Raw genomic sequence first — 21625 nt, forward strand, 5'->3', positions numbered from 1 at the left:
ACGGGACAAACCAATTTAGCCCAATATACGGGATGTCCTGGCTAATACGGGACAGTTGGCAACCCTAATCTTGGGTCTCCAGTAAACCACTCTCGGTGTTAATGTCAGCAAGTTCACTAAAAGCGTAAAGCTCACCAGACAAATAACCTCTTCTGTTTCAACGCTGTACCTTCACAACAAAACTAAACTAGACTGAGATCAATAACAAGGACAACAAAGCTTACCGTACTGTTGGAAATGTTCAGCTGCTCCTTGGAAGTTGTTTTTGACAGTGACTTTGAGGGTTGCGTACGCCCACTTCAGCAGGTCAGCCGATGGTTTGGCCTTGATGTTCTCAATTTCGTCCATGTTATTCTCAGACAGCCAGGACTGCACCGTCAGGACGTTCTGATCGAAGGGAAAGACACAAAATGCAATTTAATAAGACAGACGCAAAGTGCCTGAGTAACTCAGCGGGTCAGGCAGCATCTGTGGGGAACACGGATAGGTGACGTTTCACAGAGTGCTGGAGTAACTCAGCGGGTCAGGCAGCATCTGTGGAGAACATGGATAGGTGACGTTTCACAGAGTGCTGGAGTATGTCACCTATTCATGTTCTCCACAGATGCTGCCTGACCCGCTGAATTACTCCAGCACTCTGTGAAACGTCACCTATCCATGTTCTCCACAGATGCTGCCTAACCGGATAGCACGCAACAAAAGCTTTTCACTGTACCTCGGTACACTTGACAATAAACTCCCACTGATAAACTACCTGCATGGCATCCTCTATCTTGGTTATCACAAACAGAACAGTTTCCTCCAGATCCGAGTAAGTGGGGTAGAATTCCATTTTGTCTTCATCAAAGATTAAGTCCATCTTAAACTGGGGCATCTTGTACTTGTCCACGTCATCGAAAAGGTCGATGTAGGCCTTCACTGTCCGTCCAAGGAATTCTTGCAACTTAGATTTCAAAAAAAATATAGAAGAGTTTAAAATCACCTTTAAAATCAATAATGAATAACCTGATCAGTTTTTCATTTGACGTAAAAGATGATCTATTTGGTGACATCTAGCAAGAATTTCCACTTTGAAAGAAATACAAATGTCATATGAAACTTTTGTCTTTAATTCATTCGATCATGTCCAGCTAAGATTATCATTTATGTGTTTTTTAAAACAGAACTATAAAAACAGATGTATTTTGGCACGGTGGCGCAGGGGTAGAGTTGCTGCCTCACAGCGCCAGGGACCCGGGTTCCATCCTTACTACGGGTGCTGTCTGTACGGAGTTTGCACGTTCTCCCCGTGTCTGCATGGAGTTTCTCCGGGTGATCCGGTTTCCTCCCACACTCCAAAGACGTACAGGTTAGTAGATTAATTGGTTTTGGTAAAATAGTAAATTGTCCCTCGTGTGTGTCGGATGGTGTTAGTGTACGAGGGTCGTTGGTCGGCACGGACTCGGTGGGCCGAAGGGCCTGTAACTCTAAACGAAACTAAAGATCATGCAATTCGAGAAGTTACATGGTATATCCCCTTTTCCTAAGCCAACAGGAACTGAGCCAATAGGTACTATGAGAGCCCATGATAAATTGTAGCGCAGGTTACCTGATTACCTATCAGCACACTGGCACTGCAGTAGAAGCATTCAATTCTCTCAGACTTGATTTGCTTGATCTTGTCTTTGTCGGTGAGGAGGCTGAGGACTTTGGGGTACCAGGTGGTCATTATTTTCTTCTCCATTTTGCCGTGCTCGATCACCACATTGTTCTTGAAAGATTCACATTCAATCGGTCCTTTGCCTCTGAATCAATCATGAAAACATTAAAACATCGTTAACTAATGAACAAAACCACTCACTTGCAGCTTACAACGCAGTGAGTATCGATCTCTCCACCTCCAAGTAAAGGGCCTGCCCCACTTGGGCGTCATATTGTGAATCCCAAAATCCCGGGGCGCTGCACGCAACCGTGCGTCTCTGCCTACGTCACCACGCCTCACCACACGCCACACTCGTGTAATGCACGCCATGCGCGCGTCGTGACGCATAAATGACGTGCCAATGACGCCCAAGTGGGACAAGCCCTTAATCCTTCCTTGCCCCCTCTCTCCGTCCCTCCCCCCCACCCTGGTTCCCCGACTAGTTCCACTGTCCTCCTGATTAAATATTATTGATCGTACCTCGTTGTCACCTTCCCCTCAGCCAACAATGAACCATTCTTGATCATGATTCCTTGACCATTGTCCCCTTTGATCTGTGTTTTCACACTTTACTCTTCCACATCTGTGTGTCTCCCTCTCCCCTGACTCTCAGTCTGAAGAAGGGTCTCGACCCGAAACGTCGCCCATTCCTTCTCTCCAGAGATGCCGCCTGTCCCGCTGAGTTACTCCAGCATTCTGTGTCTATCTTCGCGATAAACCAGCATCTGGTTCCAACCTACACCACTAGGTGGCGCAGCGGTAGAGTTGCTGCCTTACAGCCCCAGAGACCCGGGTTCGATCCCCACTACGGGTGCTGTCTGTACGGAGTTTGTACGTTCTGCCTGTGACCTGCGTGGTTTTTTCTCCGAGATCTTCGGTTTCTCCCCACACTCCAAAGACGTACATGTTAGTAAGTTAATTGGCTTGGTATAAGTGGAAATAATCATCCCTAGTGTGTGTAGGATAGTGTTAATGCGCATGGATCGCTGGTCAGTGCGGACTCGGTGGACTCAACTACAAAAAAACCCACTGAGTTAATTACCGTCTAATTTAAATACCATTAATGATTTTTAAATTCTAGTTTTATAAACTTCATTACCAATGAAATGCGATTTTAAAATGACCCGTTGCGTAATGTTTAAGAAAGAATTGCAGATGCTGGAAAAATCGAAGGTGGACAAAAAATGCTGGAGAAACTCAGCGGGTGAGGCAGCATCTATGGAGCGAAGGAATGGGTGACGATTCGGGGCGAGACCCTTCTAATGTTAGCGTTTTGAAGAATGCCTTTACATACCTACAATCGGACAGGTCCAGCAGCAGCAGGTGGGCAAAGGTGAGGTACCCTAAATCCAAAACTGCCTGCAGCACTGGGTGTAGGATGTAGAGATGTTTTTTTATCTCCTCTCGAGCTTTTACAAAGCTCTCATGCCAGGGGTTCGAGAAGTCCAAGCCGCTGCAGAAAGGGATAAGATTAGCATCTAAATAAATTGAAGATTAAAGGGAATAAAACGTCGTACATCAAATCAGAAGAGAAAATACAGATTTCAGGATATTGGACAATAGGTGCAGGAGTAGGCCATTCTGCCCTTTGAGCCAGCACCGCCATTCAATGTGATCATGGCTGATCATCCCCAATCAGTACCCCGTTCCTGCCTTCTCCCCATATCCCCTGACTCCGCTATCTTTAAGAGCCCTATCTAGCTCTCTCTTGAAGGTATCTATGGAACCGGCCTCCAACGGCCGAGGCAGAGAATTCCACAGACTCACAACTCTCTGTGTGAAAAAGTGTTTCCTCGTCTCCGTTCTAAACGGCTTACCCCTTATTCTTAAACCGTGGCCCCTGGTTCTGGACTCCCCCAACATCGGGCACATAACAGTGTTTAATTGTCATATGTACTGAAGCAGATCAATAAAATTCTTACTTGCAGCAGCATAACTGTGTCTGTGTTATATGATTGGAGTAGGAAGGAACTGCAGATTAGATTAGATTAGATTAGATTAGATTAGATAGCCTTTATTGTCATTCAGACCGAAGTCTGAACGAAATTGAAGCAGTCATACATACAATACAATACAATACAATAAAAAACAACAATAAACACATATTAACATCCACCACAGTGAGTCCACCCAACATCTCCTCACTGTGATGGAGGCAAAAGTCTTAGGTCTCCAGTCTCTTCCCTCCTCTTCTCCTTCTGCGCTGAGGCGATACCCCCCGGGCGATGTTACAACTGTCCCGCGGCTCAAACACCGCGGCCCGGGGTGGTCGAAGCTGCCGCTCACCAGTCCTGCTGACGCAGCCGCTGCCCCGCGGCCGAACCCCGGACTCAGGCCACCGCCGCCAGAACACCGTGCAAGCCACCGGAGCATCGTTCCAGCCCCGAGCCGGATCGCCCTCACGTGAGTGCCGTTACCGTCTCAGCCTCGGGCTGGGCCGCCCCGACTGGGCGCCGCTCCTCCCTCGGGCTGGGCCGCCCCGACTGGGCGCCGCTCCTCCCTCGGGCTGGGCCGCCCCGACCGGGCGCCGCTCCTCCCTCGGGCTGGGAACGCCGTACCTCCCCGAGCTCGGCCACTCCGACAGGAGCACCGTTCCTTCCTCGGGCCAGGCCGCCCTCACGGGAGCGTCACAGCCCCTCACGGAAGCCCTGTTCCAGCCCCGAGCCGGGCCGCCCTCACGGGAGCGAGCTCAGTGCGAGTCCTGGCGGGCTCTGCCTCCTGAGCCTCGAGGTCGCCAGCTCCGCCATTAGGCCTCAGCGCAGACGGAGGCAGAGAAGGGGAATACGACATAAAAGTCGCATTCCCCCGCAGGGAGAGACAGCAAGCCCCGTTTCAACCCCCCCCCCCCCCCAAACAGAAACTAAAAACCAAAACTAGACTAACCAAAACGAAAATAAACAACCCAAAAAACACAAAACAAACAGGACTGCCGGAGAGCCGCTGCAGCCAGAGCCGCGCCGCCACTAGGGACTAGATGCTAGTTTACATAAAACGTGAACACAAAGTGCTGGAGTAACTCAGCGGGTCAGGCAGCATCTCTGGAGAGAAGGAATGGGTGACATTTCAGACTGAAACATCACCCCTTCCTTCTCTCCAGAGACGCTGCCTGTCCCGCTGAGTTACTCCAGCATTTTGTGGTCATCTTCTGATTAGAATTCATTTTGCCGATGGAATTCATGGTTCTACTGGCAGTGGGCGGTTTTATACTACCTGCGCTAACTTCAGTTATGGGGGGGACAATCTTCATTCTAGCAGGACAGATATGTTTACTCTTTAGGGCGGCACGGTGGCGCAGCGGTACAGTTGCTGCCTCACAGCCCCAGAGACCCTGGTTCGATCCTGATTACGGGTGCTGTCTGTACGGAGTTTGCACGTTCTCCCCGTGACCACGTGGGTTTTCCCCAAGTGCTCCAGTTTCCTCCCACGTTCCAAAGACCAGTGGCGGACTGGCCAGTGTGTCAGCTTGCCCGATGGCAAATGGGCCCCTGATGAAGTGGGCCCCTGATGAAGTGGGCCCCCTTTGTCTCCTGGCAACCAATATTTTCAGACCCAGTCCGCCACTGCCAAAGACGTACGGCATTACAGGTTAATTGGCTTCAGTAAATTGTTCCCAGGATAAAACTAATGGTACAGGTGATCGCTGGTTGGCACGGACTTGGTGGGCCGAAGGGCCTGTTTCCACACTGTATCACGAAACTAAACTGGTCATGTGCTGAGAGAATGGAGCAGCTGGGCTTGTACACTCTGGATTATGGAAGGATGAGAGGGCATCTCATTGAAACATATTAGATTATTAAGGGTTTGGACACGCTAGAGGCAGGAAGCATGTTCCAGATGTTGGGGGAGTCCAGAACCAGAGGCCACACACAGTTTAAGAATAAGGAGTAAGCCATTTAGAATGGAGACGAGGAAACACTTTTTCTCACAGAGAGTGGTGAGTCTGTGGAATTCTCTGCCTCAGAGGGCGGTGGAGGCCGGTTCTCTGGATGCTTTCAAGAGAGAGCTAGATAGGGCTCTTAAAAATAGCGGAGTCAGGGGATATGGGGAGAAGGCAGGAACGGGGTACTGATTGGGGATGATCAGCCATGATCACATTGAATGGCGGTGCTGGCTCGAAGGGCCGAATGGCCTACTCCTGCACCGATTGTGTCTTGTCTAAACTAACCTAAACTACAGGCGGTGGTTCTTGTGCTATGCCAGTGAACTGATCCCTGCAGTAAATAATTCTAGTTTACATCTGGAAGTATATGGGGAGAACTTGGTCCAGAGAGGTGCTGGCATGTTCAAGGACAAAGATGATTAACCGAACACAAATGAAACCTTTTGTTTTGTAGCCGGCCCTTGGTACTCACGTGGGTTCCTGTGGAAGTGGTTCCGAATCTTCATACTCAAGCCCCTTCACTTCTGGCTTCACAAGAACACTCCTCACTGAAACACAAAATTCAAAGTGCCTTCAGGCTGTGGAGGCCAAGTCAACGGATATTCTTAAGCCAGAGATAGATAGATTCTTGATTGGAGCGGACTCAGGAGGGAGAGATAGATCAGCAATGATGGAATGGCGGAAAAGACGTGATGGGCCGAATGGCCTTATTCTGCTCCTATCACTTATGAACATGATCTATGAACTTCAAACACAAATAAAAATCTAAAACTTACACTATATAAAAACATTCTGTTCATCAACAAAAACTGTTCACCAGCTTGATTGTAATCATGTACAGTCTTTCTGCTGGTTGACACAAAATGCTGGGTATAACTCAGCAGGACAGGCAGCGTGTCTCGAGACATTTCGGGTCGAGACCCTTCTTCGGACTGCTGCTAACTGGTCAGCACACCACCAAAGAGCTTCCACTGTACAAGGTTAATTCCCGGGATGGCAGGACTGTCAGATGCTGAGAGAATGGAGCAGCTGGGCTTGTACACTCTGGAGTTTAGAAGGACGAGAGGGGATCTCATTGAAACATGTAAGATTGTTAGGGGCTTGGACACGCTAGAGGCAGGAAACATGTTCCCGATGTTGGGGGAGTTCGGAACCAGGGGCCACAGTTTAAGACTAAGGAGTAAGCCATTTAGAACGGAGCAGAGGAAACACTTTTTCTCACAGAGAGTGGTGAGTCTGTGGAATTCTCTGATCAAACGAACAAGGACCCTGATCCAGCTGATTATGCTTCAGTTTAGTTTAGAGACACAGCACGGAAACAGGTCTTTTGACCCACAGAGTCCGCACCGACCAGCGATTCCCCATTCACACTAGTTCTATGTTGTCCCACTTTCTCATCCACTCCCTACACATTTTCTAGAGGACAATTAACCGACAAACCTGTACTTCTTCGCAGTGTGGGATGAAACCGGAGCACCTGGAGAAAACCCACGCAGTCATAGGAGGAAGGTACAAACTCCCCACCCCCACACATCAACTGGAGCAAAGACTGGCCGCCAGGATAATCCAGAGACCACCAGCGTCGCCTCTTCAAGTCCAACGTTGGGCTGCCAGAAAGAAACCTGGAGACCACCAGCGCCTTCTCTCGGGGCCCTAATGGCAAGAGGCAGCGCCTCCATGCGGTCCGGACTACCTTACCACTGTAAATGTTAAACGTCACCTATCCATGTTCTCCACAGATGCTGCCTGACCCGCTGAGTTACTCCAGCACTCTGTGAAACGTCACCTATCCATGTTCTCCACAGATGCTGCCTGACCCGCTGAGTTACTCCAGCACTCTGTGAAATGTCACCTATCCATGTTCTCCACAGATGCTGCTGCACCCGCTGAGTTACTCCAGCACTCTGTGAAATGTCACCTATCCATGTTCTCCACAGATGCTGCCTGACCCGCTGAGTTACTCCAGCACTCTGTGAAACGTCACCTATCCATGTTCTCCACAGATGCTGCCTGACCCGCTGAGTTACTCCAGCACTCTGTGAAACGTCACCTATCCATGTTCTCCACAGATGCTGCCTGACCCGCTGAGTTACTCCAGCACTCCGTGAAACGTCACCTATCCATGTTCTCCAGATATACCCACCGGATTACACTGTCCCTCCTCTATTTTCACAAGTTAGGTCGAGTCCATTTCAGTGTAATTACCTTCTATAACAATGTAGAAAGTCTCAAATTTGACCAAACTATTTATCTGACAATGAAAATCAGCTTATACAACTGTGGTCTCATTCTGTCCACTGTGAATAGATATGTAACCCAATATTTATACCACATTGTCTGGGTGATCAGATGTCGAGCTAACTGTTCCAGTTGCATTTCCTGGTTCAGATTCCACTGGAGGTGGTGGAGGGAGGACTTAAGCCAGAAAGGGTTATTGGGATAGCGGAGTCAGGGATTGTGAAAGATGAATAGTTGCAATCCCATGCTCCTTGTAAAGGGCAAAGCACCAATTTTTTAATTAATAACCTCTGTTCAAACATAAGCAGGTGGCACAGTTGTGCAGCGGTAGAGTTGCCCCCTCACAGCGCCAGGGACCCAGGTTCGATCCCGACAACAGGTGCTGTCTGTACGGAGTTTGTACATTCTCCCCGTGACCGCGTGGGTTTTCTCCGGGTGCTGCGGTTTCCTCCCACATTCCCAAAGACGTGCAGGTTTGTAGGTTAATTGACATCCATAAATTGTCCCTAGTGTGTAAGATAGTGCTGGTACGTGGGAGGTAGATAAAAGTGCCGGAGTAACTCAGCGGGTGAGGCAGCATCTATGGAGCGAAGGAATAGGTGACGTTTCGGGTGGAGACTCTTCTTCAGACTAGTGTATGGGGATCACTGGTCAGGGTGGGCTCGGTGGGCCAAAGGGCTGTTTTCACGCTGTATCTCTAAAACTAATCCTAGATAAACAATAACATGTCAGTGGGCAGTATGTGTGCAACGAACAGTTCTTTAATTTCATCTGACTACACAGCTCAGACCAACAAGCAGGAAGAACAGTGTGCCCGTTAAATGGTTGTTAAACTTGGTATGGTTTATTGTTGGCCCCATACAATAGACAATAGGTGCAGGAGTAGGCCATTCGGCCCCTCGAGCCAGCACCGCCATTCAATGTGATCATTGCTGATCATCCCCAATCAGTACCCTGTTCCTGCCTTCTCCCCATATCCCCTGACTCTGCTATCTTTAAGAGCCCTATCTAGCTCTCCCTTGAAAGTATCCAGAGAACCGGCCTCCACCGCCCTCTGAGGCAGAGAATTCCACAGACTCACAATTCTCTATGAGAAAAAGTGTTTCCTCATCTCCGTTCTAAATGGCTTACTCCTTATTCTCAAACTGTGGCCCCTGGTTCTGGACTCCCCCAACATCGGGAACATGTTTCCTGCCTCTAGCGTGTCCTCTAAACTAAACTAAACTAAATTAAACCAACAAGCCTAAACCACCTGTGCATCCTCCCCAAAACCTTCACATCCTGCACATAATGTGGGGACCACAACTGCACACAACTCCAGATACAGACAATAGACAATAGGTCCCATACAATATTGGCCCCATACAATAGACAATAGGTGCAGGAGTAGGCCATTCAGCCCTTCGAGCCAGCACCACCATTCACTGTGATCACGGCTGATCATCCACATTCAGTACCCCGTTCCTGCCTTCTCCCCATATTCTCCGACTCCGCTATCTTTCAAGTGATCTTTGATGACTGCTTCTAACATCCTCCCATTCTAGCCTGCCGTATCCTGTTTCACGTGCGGTAACAAATGTTTGTATTTGTTCAGTGGCAAATGATCAGGAAGAGAATTATCTTTCCTCGATGAACCTTTCTGGAAATGAAAGGCCTGGATAGAGTGGATGTGGAGAGGATGTTTCCACTAGTGGGGAGAGTCCAGGACTAGAGGTCACAACCTCAGAATTAAAGGACGTTCCTTTAGGAAGATGAGGAGGGTTTTTTCTTAGTCAGAGGGTGGTGAATCTGTGGAATTATTTGCCACAGAAGGCTGTGGAGCCAAGTCAATGGATATATTTAAGGCAAAGATTTATAGACCCTTGATTAGTGCATGTGTCAGGGGTTTTGGGAAGAAGGCAGGAGAATGGGGTTAGGAGGAACAGCCATGATTGAATGGCAGAGAAGACATGATTTCTGCTCCTATCACTTATGGCACACGTCAGCCTGTGGTTAAATATACATAGGTGCCCCCCCCCCCCCCCCAGCCATTCTACACAGCCAATTTAAACGGTCGAGTCTGAAGAAGGGCCACGACCTGAAACGCAGCTAATCCATTCCCTACACAGTTGCTGTGTGCAGGAAGGAACTGCAGATGCTGGTTAGACAAGATAGACACGACCCGAAACGTCACCTATTCCTTCTCTCCACAGATGCTGCCTGACTCACTGAGTTCCTCCACCACTCTGTGCTTTGCTCAAAATTCCAGCATCTGCAGATTTTTGGGGCCTTCAAGTGATCAATTGTTCTCTAGAGTCTAGTTTAGATTAGTTTAGTTTAGAGATACAGCGTGGAAACAGGCCATTCGGCCCACCGGATCCACACCGACCAGTGATCCCCGCACACTAACACTACCCTACACACCAACCATTTACATTCATACCAAGCCAATTAACCTACAAACCTGCACGTCTTTGGAGTGTGGGAGGAAACCGAAGATCTTGGAGAAAACCCACGCAAGTCACGGGGAGAACGTACAAACTCCGTACAGACAGCACCCGTAGTCGGGATCGAACCCGGGTCTCTGGCACTGCAAGCGCTGTAAGGCAGCAACTCTACCCGCTGCACCACCGTGCCGCACAGTATATGTAATAATTATATGGAGTCTCACTGCAAATAAAACAAGTTTAAGTTTAACACTGGAGTAACTCAGCAGGACTCGCAGCATCCCTGGAGCAAAGGAATAGGTGACGTTTCTGGTCGTTGATCCATCTTCGGACCCTTAAGCAGCGTCTATTAGCATTTTGTGTGTATCTTCGGTATAAACCAGTATCTTCAGTTCCTTCACAAAAATGTTTGGTGAATTTTGGCCAGAATCGTGGTGACACTTGTGTGCCTCCTCGGTGAGGTCCGTTACATGATTTTAACGGGTTGTACACAAAACCAAGCTAAACCTTATTCCCTTATCATGTATCTGTTCTCTGTTAAAGGCTCGATTGTAATCATGTATTGTCTCTCTGCTGGCTGGATAGCGCGCAACAAAAAAGCTTTTCACTGTTTAAGAAGGAACTGCAGATGCTGGAAAATCGAAGGTACACAAAAGTGCTGGAGAAACTCAGCGGGTGCAGCAGCATCTATGGAGCGAAGGAAATAGGCAACGTTTCGGGCCGAAACCCTTGGGTTTCGGCTCGAAACGTTGCCTATTTCCCAAGGGATTCGGCCCGAAACTTTGCCTATTTCCCAAGGGTTTCGGGCCGAAACGTTGCCTATTTCCTTTGCTCCATAGATGCTGCTGCACCCGCTGAGTTTCTCCAGCATTTTTGTCTATCCAAGAGTCAAGAGAGTTTATTGTCATGTGTCCCAGATAGGACAATGAAATTCTTGCTTGCAGCAGCACAACAGATAAGTAAACATAATACAGAATAGGAGAGAAGAAAGAAAAAAGGAAGAGGAGGAGCCCGAGGGCTAAGGGAGAGCTGAGAAGGGGAGGAGACAGCAAGGACTACCGTAAATTGGAGAATTCAATGTTTATGCCGCTAGGGTGCAGACTGCCCAAGCGGAATACGAGGTGCTGCTCCTCCAATTTCCGGTGGTGCTCACTCTGGCCATGGAGAAGGCCCAGGACAGAAAGGCCGGTTTCGGAATGGGAGGGGGAGTTGAAGTGCTGAGCCACCCGGAGGTCAGGTTGGTTTTCACTTTAACTCGGTACACGTGACAATAAACTAAAATTGAAAACTGAAAAGAAAAATCATTGGGTGGAATCAAAGGGTTAGTATTGAAATACATACCCAGAAACCTCTTCATGCTCTTCTCAAAATCTTTGGTGACTTCTTCAAACAGATCCCGCACGATGAGCTCCCGTATCTTCCCCTCTCTCAGTGACGGCGGCACCAGGGTCAGGATGGAGTCTAGCCACTGCTGCTGGATGGGAACCACAGGACTGCTCTCCACGCAACGCTTCATGAACAGGTAGTTCAGCTGAAAGTGAAGAGAACTCAGCAGGAGAGGCACTGCAGGCAACATCCAACGCCCCAGAGCCCCTGGCATTTCTTCAACCCCCCCTCCCCCACCTTCGCAAATTACACATCACCCTCTTATATTCCATCACCCACATATCTTGGGTGGACAAAAAATGCTGGAGAAACTCAGCGGGTCAGGCAGCATCTGTGGAGAACATGGATAGGTGACGTTTCACAGAGTGCTGGAGTAACTCAGCGGGTCAGGCAGCATAGAAACATAGAAACATAGAAATTAGGTGCAGGAGTAGGCCATTCGGCCCTTCGAGCCTGCACCGCCATTCAATATGATCATGGCTGATCATCCAACTCAGTATCCCGTACCTGCCTTCTCTCCATACCCTCTGATCCCCTTAGCCACAAGGGCCACATCTAACTCCCTCTTAAATATAGCCAATGAACTGGCCTCGACTACCCTCTGTGGCAGGGAGTTCCAGAGATTCACCACTCTCTGTGTGACAAAAGTTCTTCTCATCTCGGTTTTAAAGGATTTCCCCCTTATCCTTAAGCTGTGACCCCTTGTCCTGGACTTCCCCAACATCGGGAGCAATCTTCCTGCATCTAGCCTGTCCAACCCCTTAAGAATTTTGTAAGTTTCTAAGTCTATCCAGTCTTTCTTCATAAGACAGTCCTGACATCCCAGGAATCAGTCTGGTGAACCTTCTCTGCACTCCCTCTATGGCAATAATGTCCTTCCTCAGATTTGGAGACCAAAACTGTACGCAATACTCCAGGTGTGGTCTCACCAAGACCCTGTACAACTGCAGTAGAACCTCCCTGCTCCTATACTCAAATCCTTTTGCTATGAAAGCTAACATACCATTCGCTTTCTTCACTGCCTGCTGCACCTGCATGCCCACTTTCAATGACTGGTGTACCATGACACCCAGGTCTCGCTGCATCTCCCCTTTTCCTAGTCGGCCACCATTTAGATAATAGTCTGCTTTCCTGTTTTTGCCACCAAAATGGATAACATCTGTAGAGAACATGGATAGATGACGTTTCACAGAGTGCTGGAGTAACTCAGTGGGTCAGGCAGCATCTATGGAGTGAAGGAATAGATGACATTTTGGGTCTCGACCCAAAACGTCACCTATTCCTTCAGTCTGAAGAAGGGTCTCGACCCGAAACGTCACCTATTCCTTCGCTCCATAGACGCTGCCTCACCCGCTGAGTTTCTCCATCATTTTTGTCTACCTTCGATTTTTCCAGCATCTGCAGTTCCTTCCTAAACACCACATATCTTAGTTTAGTTTAGTTTATTATCACAATACGATACGATAGAACTTTATTTATCCCAGGAGGGAAATGGATCTGCCAACAGTCATAAAAACACAAGATCCATGAAACATGAAATTAAAGTGACGAGTGGAAAAGATTGGGGATGTGCAAAGATTGGGGTGGGGGGATCAGTCTACCCCACGGCAGAAGGGGGAGGAGTTGTACAGTTTGATAGCCACAGGGAAGAAAGATCTCCTGTGGCGTTCTGTGTTGCATCTTGGTGGAACCAGTCTGTTGCTGAAGGTGCTCCTCAGGTTGACCAGTGTGTCATGGAGGGGGTGAGCTGTATTGTCCAAGATGCTCCGCAGTTTGAGCCTTCCTGATGAGTTTGTTCATTCTGTTGCCGTCTGCGGCCTTTGCCCTGCTGCCCCGGCACACGGCAGTGAAGAAGATGGCGCTGGCCACCACCAACTGGTAGAACATCTGCAGCATCTTGCTGCAGATGTTGAAGGAGCGTGTACCGAGGTACAGTGAAAAGCCTTTGTAGCGCGCTATCCACGGGACAATAAACTAAACTCACACTCAGCTCATAATAACCAAAGTGTAATTTTATTTCTTGATGTTTGGTGTTTATAATTGGATCAATAGTGGACAGGGAGTGGGAAACTAAACAATATCAATGGATTATTAACCATCACGTTACTATAGACAATAGGTGCAGGAGTAGGCCATTCGGTCCTTCCAGCCAGCACCGCCATTTAATGTGATCATGGCTGATGATCCTGCCTTCTCCCCATATCCCCTGACTCTACTATCTTTAAGAGCACTATCTTGCTCTCTCTTGAAAGTATCCAGATAACCGGCCTCCACCGCCCTCTGAGGCCGAGAATTCCACAGACTCACCACTCTCTGTGAGAAAAAGTGTTTCCTCATCTCCGTTCTAAATGGCTTACTCCTTATTCTTGAACTGTGGCCCCTGGTTCTGGACACCCCCAACATCGGGATCATTTTTCCTGCCTCTAGCGTGTCCAAGCCCTTAATAATCTTATATGTCTTAATAAGAATCCCTCTCATCCTTCAAAACTCCAGAGTGTACAAGCCCAGCTTCTCCATTCTCTCAGCATATGACAGTCCCGCCATCCCGGGAATTAACCTTGTAAACCTACGCTGCACTCCCTCAATAGCAAGAATGTCCTTTCTCAAATTAGGGGACCAAAACTGCACACAATACTCCAGAGTACACAGGAGAAGGCAGGAACAGGGTACTGATTGGGGATGATCAGCCATGATCACAGTGAATGGCGGTGCTGGCTCAAAGGGCTGAATTGCCTGATCCAGCACCTATTATTTTTGTCTATTGTCGATAGAGTTGATTCAAAATTAATTTTTTATAACTTATTTTTTTAACAAATATTTTATTTGGAAGCATCTTGCTGGAACTTACCCTTTGCTGCTTCTGCTTGCTATTCATCTGCAAATTAAAAAAACAAACAGTGTCTCTGGACGGGTAACTTGGTCCAATAACTACTTTATACAGCACCATAAAAAAATATTCAAAAGCCTGGAAGGTTTTTATAATAATGAAGCCTTCTATCTGAGGTAAACACTCACTGTGGATGGAAACTGAGGTTCGGGAGGAGTTGGTTCTTTCTTCTCAATCTCCTGCATCACTTCATCATAAATCCTACGCGCATCATCAATCCTACCCACGATAAATCACAAATGGAAGTCTTTAACGGTGAAATATTTTCGTGCAGGTACAGGCAAACTAATAAGTCACGCATTTATTATAAACAATGAAAAGATCCATTCCATTCAGTTCAGTTTATTGTCACGTGTACTGAGGTGGAGTGAAAATAGACAATAGACAATAGGTGCAGGAGTAGGCCATTCGGCCCTTCGAGCCAGCACCGCCATTTACTGTGATCATGGCTGATCATCCCCAATCAGTACCCCGTTCCTGCCTTCTCCCCATATCCCCTGACTCCGCCAGTTTCCGCACTGTATCTCTAAACTAAACCGAACTACAGCAGTTAGTGCAAAGGGAAAAATACCAGAGTGTTACAGGTCCATATATCCATGTGTTGAAGAAAGTAGTCGTCAATATAGTGGAGGAAGGTGTCGCAAGGTGGCAGAGTATGTGGGCAACAAGCACTCGTCATCATAACAGTCTCGAAACTAAACAATAGACAATCCAGGAGTAGGCCATTCGGCCCTTCGAGCCAACACCACCATTCAATGTGATCATGGCTGATCATCCTCAATCAGTACCCGTTCCTGCCTTCTCCCCATATCCCCTGACTCCGCTATTTTTAAGAGCCCTACCTGAGTTTATTTATTGTCACGTGTACCGAGGTACAGTGAAAAGCTTTTGTTGCGTGTCTAGGAATAGGAATACTTTATTGTAACAGGTGACCAAGCACAGTGAGATTCTTTGCTTGCATGCACAACGTATACAGATAGCAGCCACTTACGACACTGACAAAGTTACAAAGCACGCCGGCTTTAGCGGCAATTTACATTTCGTTCAGACCGAAAGGTCTGAATGACAAATAAAGGATCTAATCTGATCTAATCTAATCTAATCTTTGAATAGTAAAGTCTATGCAGTATTTTAAATTGAATTAACGTATGTCTAACGTTAATCGAACAATTGTGTATATATAGAGGGATAATCAACCTACAAACCCGCACGCCTTTTGGGGCGCATGAGGAAACCGGAGCACCCAGAGGAAACCCACGTGGCCACAGGAAGAACATGCAAACTCCACACAGACAGTACCCAATGTCAGGATGGAACCTGGGTCTCTGGCGCTGTGAGGCAGAGGCTTTACCGCTGCACCTTTGTGCCACCTAAACCTTTGACCCTCTTCACCCTGAGAAAAAGGTTTTGACCACCTGTCCTATTTATGCCTCTTATAATTTCAGACCTCTATCAGATCTTCACTGTGTCTGTGAGGCAGTTGAGATCAGATGTTGATAATGTATTCAAATGACATTAAATAGCAAAAGTTTGACATGTGCTTGCCAAAATGGCAGAAAACCTGGTCATGAAACTCTTTTCAAATAAATCTGACAACTTCGAAACGTTCGACTTACATGATTTTGCCAAGTAACTGCTGGTAATAGTTGCTGGAACTGTAACTCATGAGTTTGCTTGTGGAAATTTCATTATTCACAATTGATTCGGGTGTCGGATGAATGGGAGGAAGCCGACTCCGAATGTCGTCACTCTGAGGTGCACAGACATTTCTGACTTTCTTTGTGGCCTTCATCTAAATGAATGGGGTAGAAAATAAAATTAACAACATTGAATTACACCAAAATATCATTTAAGAATTCAACCCTCACGACTCCTGTTTTGTTACTTCCAGGTCTGACCAGTAGGATCTTTCAAAGTCTTTCCAGTTTATAAAGCAGGCAAAGCATGGACATGATACAAACACATTCATCGTTATTGGTGAATAATCACTTAAAGCCATGTTTAATAATCAAAGCGAGATTGCCCATCAGTGGTTAACGTTATTGCCGTTGTGCGCTAGCAGTGGCGATGCTTTCCACGGTCATTGTTTGTTGGGGAGAATGAAGCGGGAACCGCCTTTGGGAGCAGCTTCTGTCCTGAGAGGTCAAAGCTCAGGGTACACACCACCCTCCCTGGAGAGACCCACCCTCCCGGGTACACACCTCCCTCCAGGGTACACACCCACACCATGCTCCCGGGTACACACCACCTTCAGGGGAGACACACAGGGTACACACCACCCTCCAGGGTACACACATCCCTCCAGGGTACACACCACCTTCAGGGGAGACACACAGGGTACACACCACCCTCCAGGGTACACACATCCCTCCAGGGTACACACCACCTTCAGGGGAGACACACAGGGTACACACCACCCTCCAGGGTACACACCACCTTCAGGGGAGACACACAGGGTACACACCACCCTCCAGGATACACACCACCTTCAGGGGAGACACACAGGGTACACACCACCCTCCAGGGTACACACCTCCCTCCAGGGTACACACCTCCCTCCAGGGTACACACCACCTTCAGGGGAGACACACAGGGTACACACCACCCTCCCGGGTACACACCACCCTCCCGGGTACACACCTCCCTCCAGGGTACACACCACCCTCCAGGGTACACACCACCCTCCAGGGTACACACCTCCCTCCAGGGTACACACCTCCCTCCAGGGTACACACCACCCTCTGGGGGAGACCCACCTTGCCGCCCGGCTCAGTTGCGGCTGGGGCAGGATTGAGGGGAGGGGAGGTTGAGCTACACGGAGGCTGAGTCGAGGTTGAGGGGACATCAGGCTGCGAGCCGCCGCTGCCCACATCCGCAAACAACCTGGTCGCCATGGATACGGCGAGTCCCCGCCCACGGCACGTGATCCTCTCGAAACACCCCCCCAGACACGTGACTCTGGCCGCAACACTCGCTCCCCCTCGACACGTGCCGCCGCCTATAACACTCTCTCCCCCCGACACGTGCCGCCGCCTGTGACACACTCACCCCCCGACACATGACCAGCCCTGGTACCAACCTTAGAGAAACTGAAGAGTTTTACATTCGCAATGCACAGTCTTTTTTTTGTACGTTTGTTTTGATTTGCACATATATGTTTATTTCCCATAAAAAATATTTTTGAAATATATAGGAAATATACTCAACCAGATTTTGGGTCAACTCATAATCTGCTTTAAGAGTTTGTTTTTATGTGTCCTTATGTATGCGTGCATATATATATATATATATATGTGTGAGTGTGTATATATATATATATATACACACACACTGAACATTTTTTCTTGTTTATTATATTGTTTACAGTGTACTATGTTTACATATTCTGTTGTACTGCTGCAAATAAGAATTTCATTGTACTATCTGGGATGTTAAGAATAAGGGATAGGCATTTAGAACTGAGATGAGGAAAAACATTTTCACACAGAGAGTTGTGAATCTGTGGAATTCTCTGGCTCAGAAGGCAGTGGAGGCCGATTCACTGGATGCATTCAAAAGAGAGTTAGATAGAGCTCTTAGGGCTAGCGGAATCAAGGGATAGCACATCACCAACTACAAGCCCAGCAACAGCACGACGGCCGACGGCGACGCCTCACTGGCAGAGGAGCTGAACTGCTTCTTTACTCGCTTAGAGGCAGAACCAGAAGAGTTCGTCACCATTCTCCCACCAGCCCCTAACAACAACAACTACACCCTCACTGTGCAGGAGCATGAAGTGAGGCGGGTGCTCAGGGAGGTGAACCCGAGGAAGGCTGCCGGCCCGGATGGCGTGACAGGAAGGGTTCTGAAGGAATGTGCAGACCAGCTCTCCGAGGTCTTCACGAAAATCTTCAACCTGTCCCTGTCCAAATCCATCATCCCACCGTGCCTGAAGTCTGCCACAATCATCCCACTACCAAAAAAGCCTGTTATCAGCGGCCTTAACGACTACCGACCGGTCGCTCTCACACCAGTCATCATGAAGTGTTTCGAGAGGCTGGTCCAGCAGCACATCAAAGCCAGCCTCCCGCCCACCTTCCATCCACACCAGTTTGCCTACAGAGCAAATAGGTCCACTGAGGATGCCATCGCCACTGCTCTTCACACTGCACTGACCCACCTCGAACACCAGGAGCTATGTGAGGATGCTTTTCATTGACTTTAGCTCCACCTTCAATATTCTTAATCATCCCCAGCAGACTGGTCACCAAACTCATGGATTTAGGACTCTCCCAACCCATCTGCCTCTGGATCAAGGACTTTCTGTCTAACCGCCCCCAGACCGTCAGACTGGGCCATCACCTCTCCACCCCCATCACACTCAGCGCCGGCTCCCCACAGGGCTGTGTGTTGAGCCCCCTCCTCTACGCCCTCTACACCCACGATTGTGCCCCCGCCCACTCCACCAACACCATCGTCAAGTTTGCGGACGACACGACTGTGGTTGGACGTATCTCAGGAGGAGATGAGACAGCCTACAGGGAGGAAGTCCAAAGACTGGCAGCGTGGTGTTCAGACAACAACCTCATCCTAAACACCACAAAAACAAAGGAAATTATCATAGACTTCCGTAAGAACAGTGCAGCCCCCAAACCCCTATTCATCAATGGGGACTGTGTGGAAAGGGTCTCAGACTTCAGATTCCTGGGCACACAAATTACGGAGGATCTCTCCTGGACTACAAACACCACCACAGCAGTCAAGAAGGCCCAGCAGCAACTCTACTTTATGAGGATCCTCAGGAAAAACAGCCTGGAGGAGAAGCTGCTGGTGTCCTTCTACCGCTGCTCCATCGAGAGTGTGCTGGCGTACTGTATAACCACATGGTATGCCAGCTGCTCTGCAGCGGACAGGAGAGCCCTTCAAAGGGTCATCAACACCGCACAAAAAATCACTGGCTGCCCACTGCCTTCCCTGAAGGACATCTTCAGCTCTCGCTGCCTTGGCAGGGCAGCCAACATCCTGAAGGACCCTTCCCACCCTGGACACAACCTGTTCCACCTGCTGCCCTCTGGCAGACGGTACAGGTCTTTCAAAACCCGCACAAACAGACTCAGAGACAGCTTCTACCCCATAGCCATACGTGAACTTAACAATGCAAACTAAGAAATAACACTCACATTCAACTGAATGGTTCTACCTCAGCTGCTATTGTTATTTATCTGTAATTTTTTTTTTAATATGTATATATTTTTACCTTTTCTTATATATTTAAAATTGCTCTTGTGAATCGCACCGTGGGATTGACTTTTAAATTTCGTTGTACCATGTGCAATGACAATAAAGAGATTAATTCATTAATTCATTCATATGGGGAGAAGGCAGGAACGGGGTACTGATTGGGGATGATCAGCCATGATCACATCGAATGGTCGAATGGCCTACTCCTGCACCTATTGTCTATGTGTCTACTTCTTGCGTATGGCGTGCACAGCCTAAAGTTGTTGGTCAACTTGTCCTATTTGATCTTTTGTTTGTGCACGTCAGCTTGATTGCATTAGTCGAAACAGGGTGGACCACGTGAAGGTTGCAATCTCCCACCCCTATGTATCTATACGACATTAAAACACTCTTGACTCTTAACAAAATGTTGGAGTAGTTAACTCACTGTTGAGTAAATGTTGGAGTAACTGACGACAAAACGTCACCCATTCCTCCTCTCCAGAGATGCTGCCTGTTCCGCAGCATCTTGTCTGCCTTTGGTGTAAACCAGCATCTGCATTTCCTTCCTACTCATATTCTGCTTGGGCAGCTTACAACCCTAACTGTACGAACGCTTAATTCTCCCATTTTAGTTAACTAAAATTCCCGCTCTATTGCTTTTGCCCCAAAGGGATTAGCACTTGTTTCTCCCCTTCCCCCACCTCGAAGTGTTGCAGTGGCTCTGGTGAAGGTAAAAGATAATCCAGCAAGAGTTAGAAGAGATTCCCTGGATTTAGACCCAGTTGGATTGAACAGAAACAGTGCAGGTGGTGTATGTACAGATAGCAGTGTTCCTCCAACATACCTGAAGCGCTTGTTGATGGAAGAGATTGCAGGTCTGGGAGATGCCGACAGAGTAGCCTTCTCAGTCTGGAAGGGTCCTGAACGAAACGGCACCTGCCCATTACTCTCCACAGATGCTGCCTGACCCACTGAGTTACTCCAGCACTTTGTGTTTTGCTCAATATTCCAGCACATGAATTCTCTTGTATCTCCTTAGCAAATTAATGTAGTGCAATGTACTCCGTAGATACAAGGTGTAGGTGGAGAGAACTAATGTTTTGAATGAGGAATGGAATACCAGCCAAACATTGCCATGTCCTGGATCGAAGGCATACAAAAATGCTGGAGAAACTCAGCGAGTGAGGCAGCATCTATGGAGCGAAGATATTTCTTGTCCACCTTCGATTTTTCCAGCATCTGCAGTTCTTTCTTAAACATGTCCTGGATTGTGTTAGTAGTTATCATAACTGCATTTATCCTGGTAAGCATTCAGGTGAAGGGGAAATAATTTTAAGGTGAAGGGGAAAAGATTTAAGGTGAATGGGAAAAGATTTAATAGGAATCTGAGGGGTATCATTTTCACACAAAGGGTGGTGGGTGTATGGAACAAGCTGCCAGAGGTAGCTGAGGCTGGGACTATCCCAACATTTAAGAAAGTCAGACAGGTTTAGAGGGATATGGACAAAATGCTGGCAGGTGTGGGATGAAGTGCCTGTTTCCACATTGTATCACTCTGAGTCTAAGCAGAGAAAACTCCACCATGTTGCCTCTTCTTCTTGCGTATGGCGTGCACAGCCTAAAGTTATAGGTCAACTTGTTCTATTTGTTTGTGCACGTCAGGTTGATTGCATTAGTTGAAACAGGGTTGACGTGAAGGTGGCAATCTCCCAGCCCATCGAGTTGCTGAAGTATACCTTGTAGAAGGAGGTTGTCAGGGAATGAACCACTGATTGGCACGGTGGTGCGGAGGTAGAACCGCTGCCTCCCAGCACCAGAGACTTGGGTTCGATCCTGCCCTCAGGTGCTGACTGGGTGGAGTTTGCACATTCTCCCATTGACCGCGTGGGTTTCCTCTGAGTGCTTCAGATATCCCTGTACACACA

General features: G+C 48.1%; 1 protein-coding gene across 1 annotated transcript in view; it reads right to left on the reverse strand.

Moving 5' to 3' along the window:
• The window catches only part of dnah12 (dynein axonemal heavy chain 12), a 127454-nt gene extending 110078 nt beyond the window's left edge, over window positions 1-17376 (reverse strand). Inside the window, exons 1-10 of the mRNA XM_033036586.1 lie at window positions 17255-17376; window positions 16115-16290; window positions 14627-14717; window positions 14460-14486; window positions 11567-11756; window positions 6034-6109; window positions 2976-3134; window positions 1589-1784; window positions 755-943; window positions 225-387 (exon numbers count right to left, since the gene is read on the reverse strand). Coding sequence (XP_032892477.1) covers window positions 225-387; window positions 755-943; window positions 1589-1784; window positions 2976-3134; window positions 6034-6109; window positions 11567-11756; window positions 14460-14486; window positions 14627-14717; window positions 16115-16290 — 1267 coding nt within the window. The 5' untranslated portion in view covers window positions 17255-17376. The remainder of the gene's footprint in view (window positions 1-224; window positions 388-754; window positions 944-1588; window positions 1785-2975; window positions 3135-6033; window positions 6110-11566; window positions 11757-14459; window positions 14487-14626; window positions 14718-16114; window positions 16291-17254) is intronic.
• Between the last annotated feature and the right edge of the window lie 4249 nt (window positions 17377-21625).

Source organism: Amblyraja radiata, chromosome 18 (genome assembly GCF_010909765.2).
Source record: "Amblyraja radiata isolate CabotCenter1 chromosome 18, sAmbRad1.1.pri, whole genome shotgun sequence".
NCBI lineage: Eukaryota > Metazoa > Chordata > Chondrichthyes > Rajiformes > Rajidae > Amblyraja > Amblyraja radiata.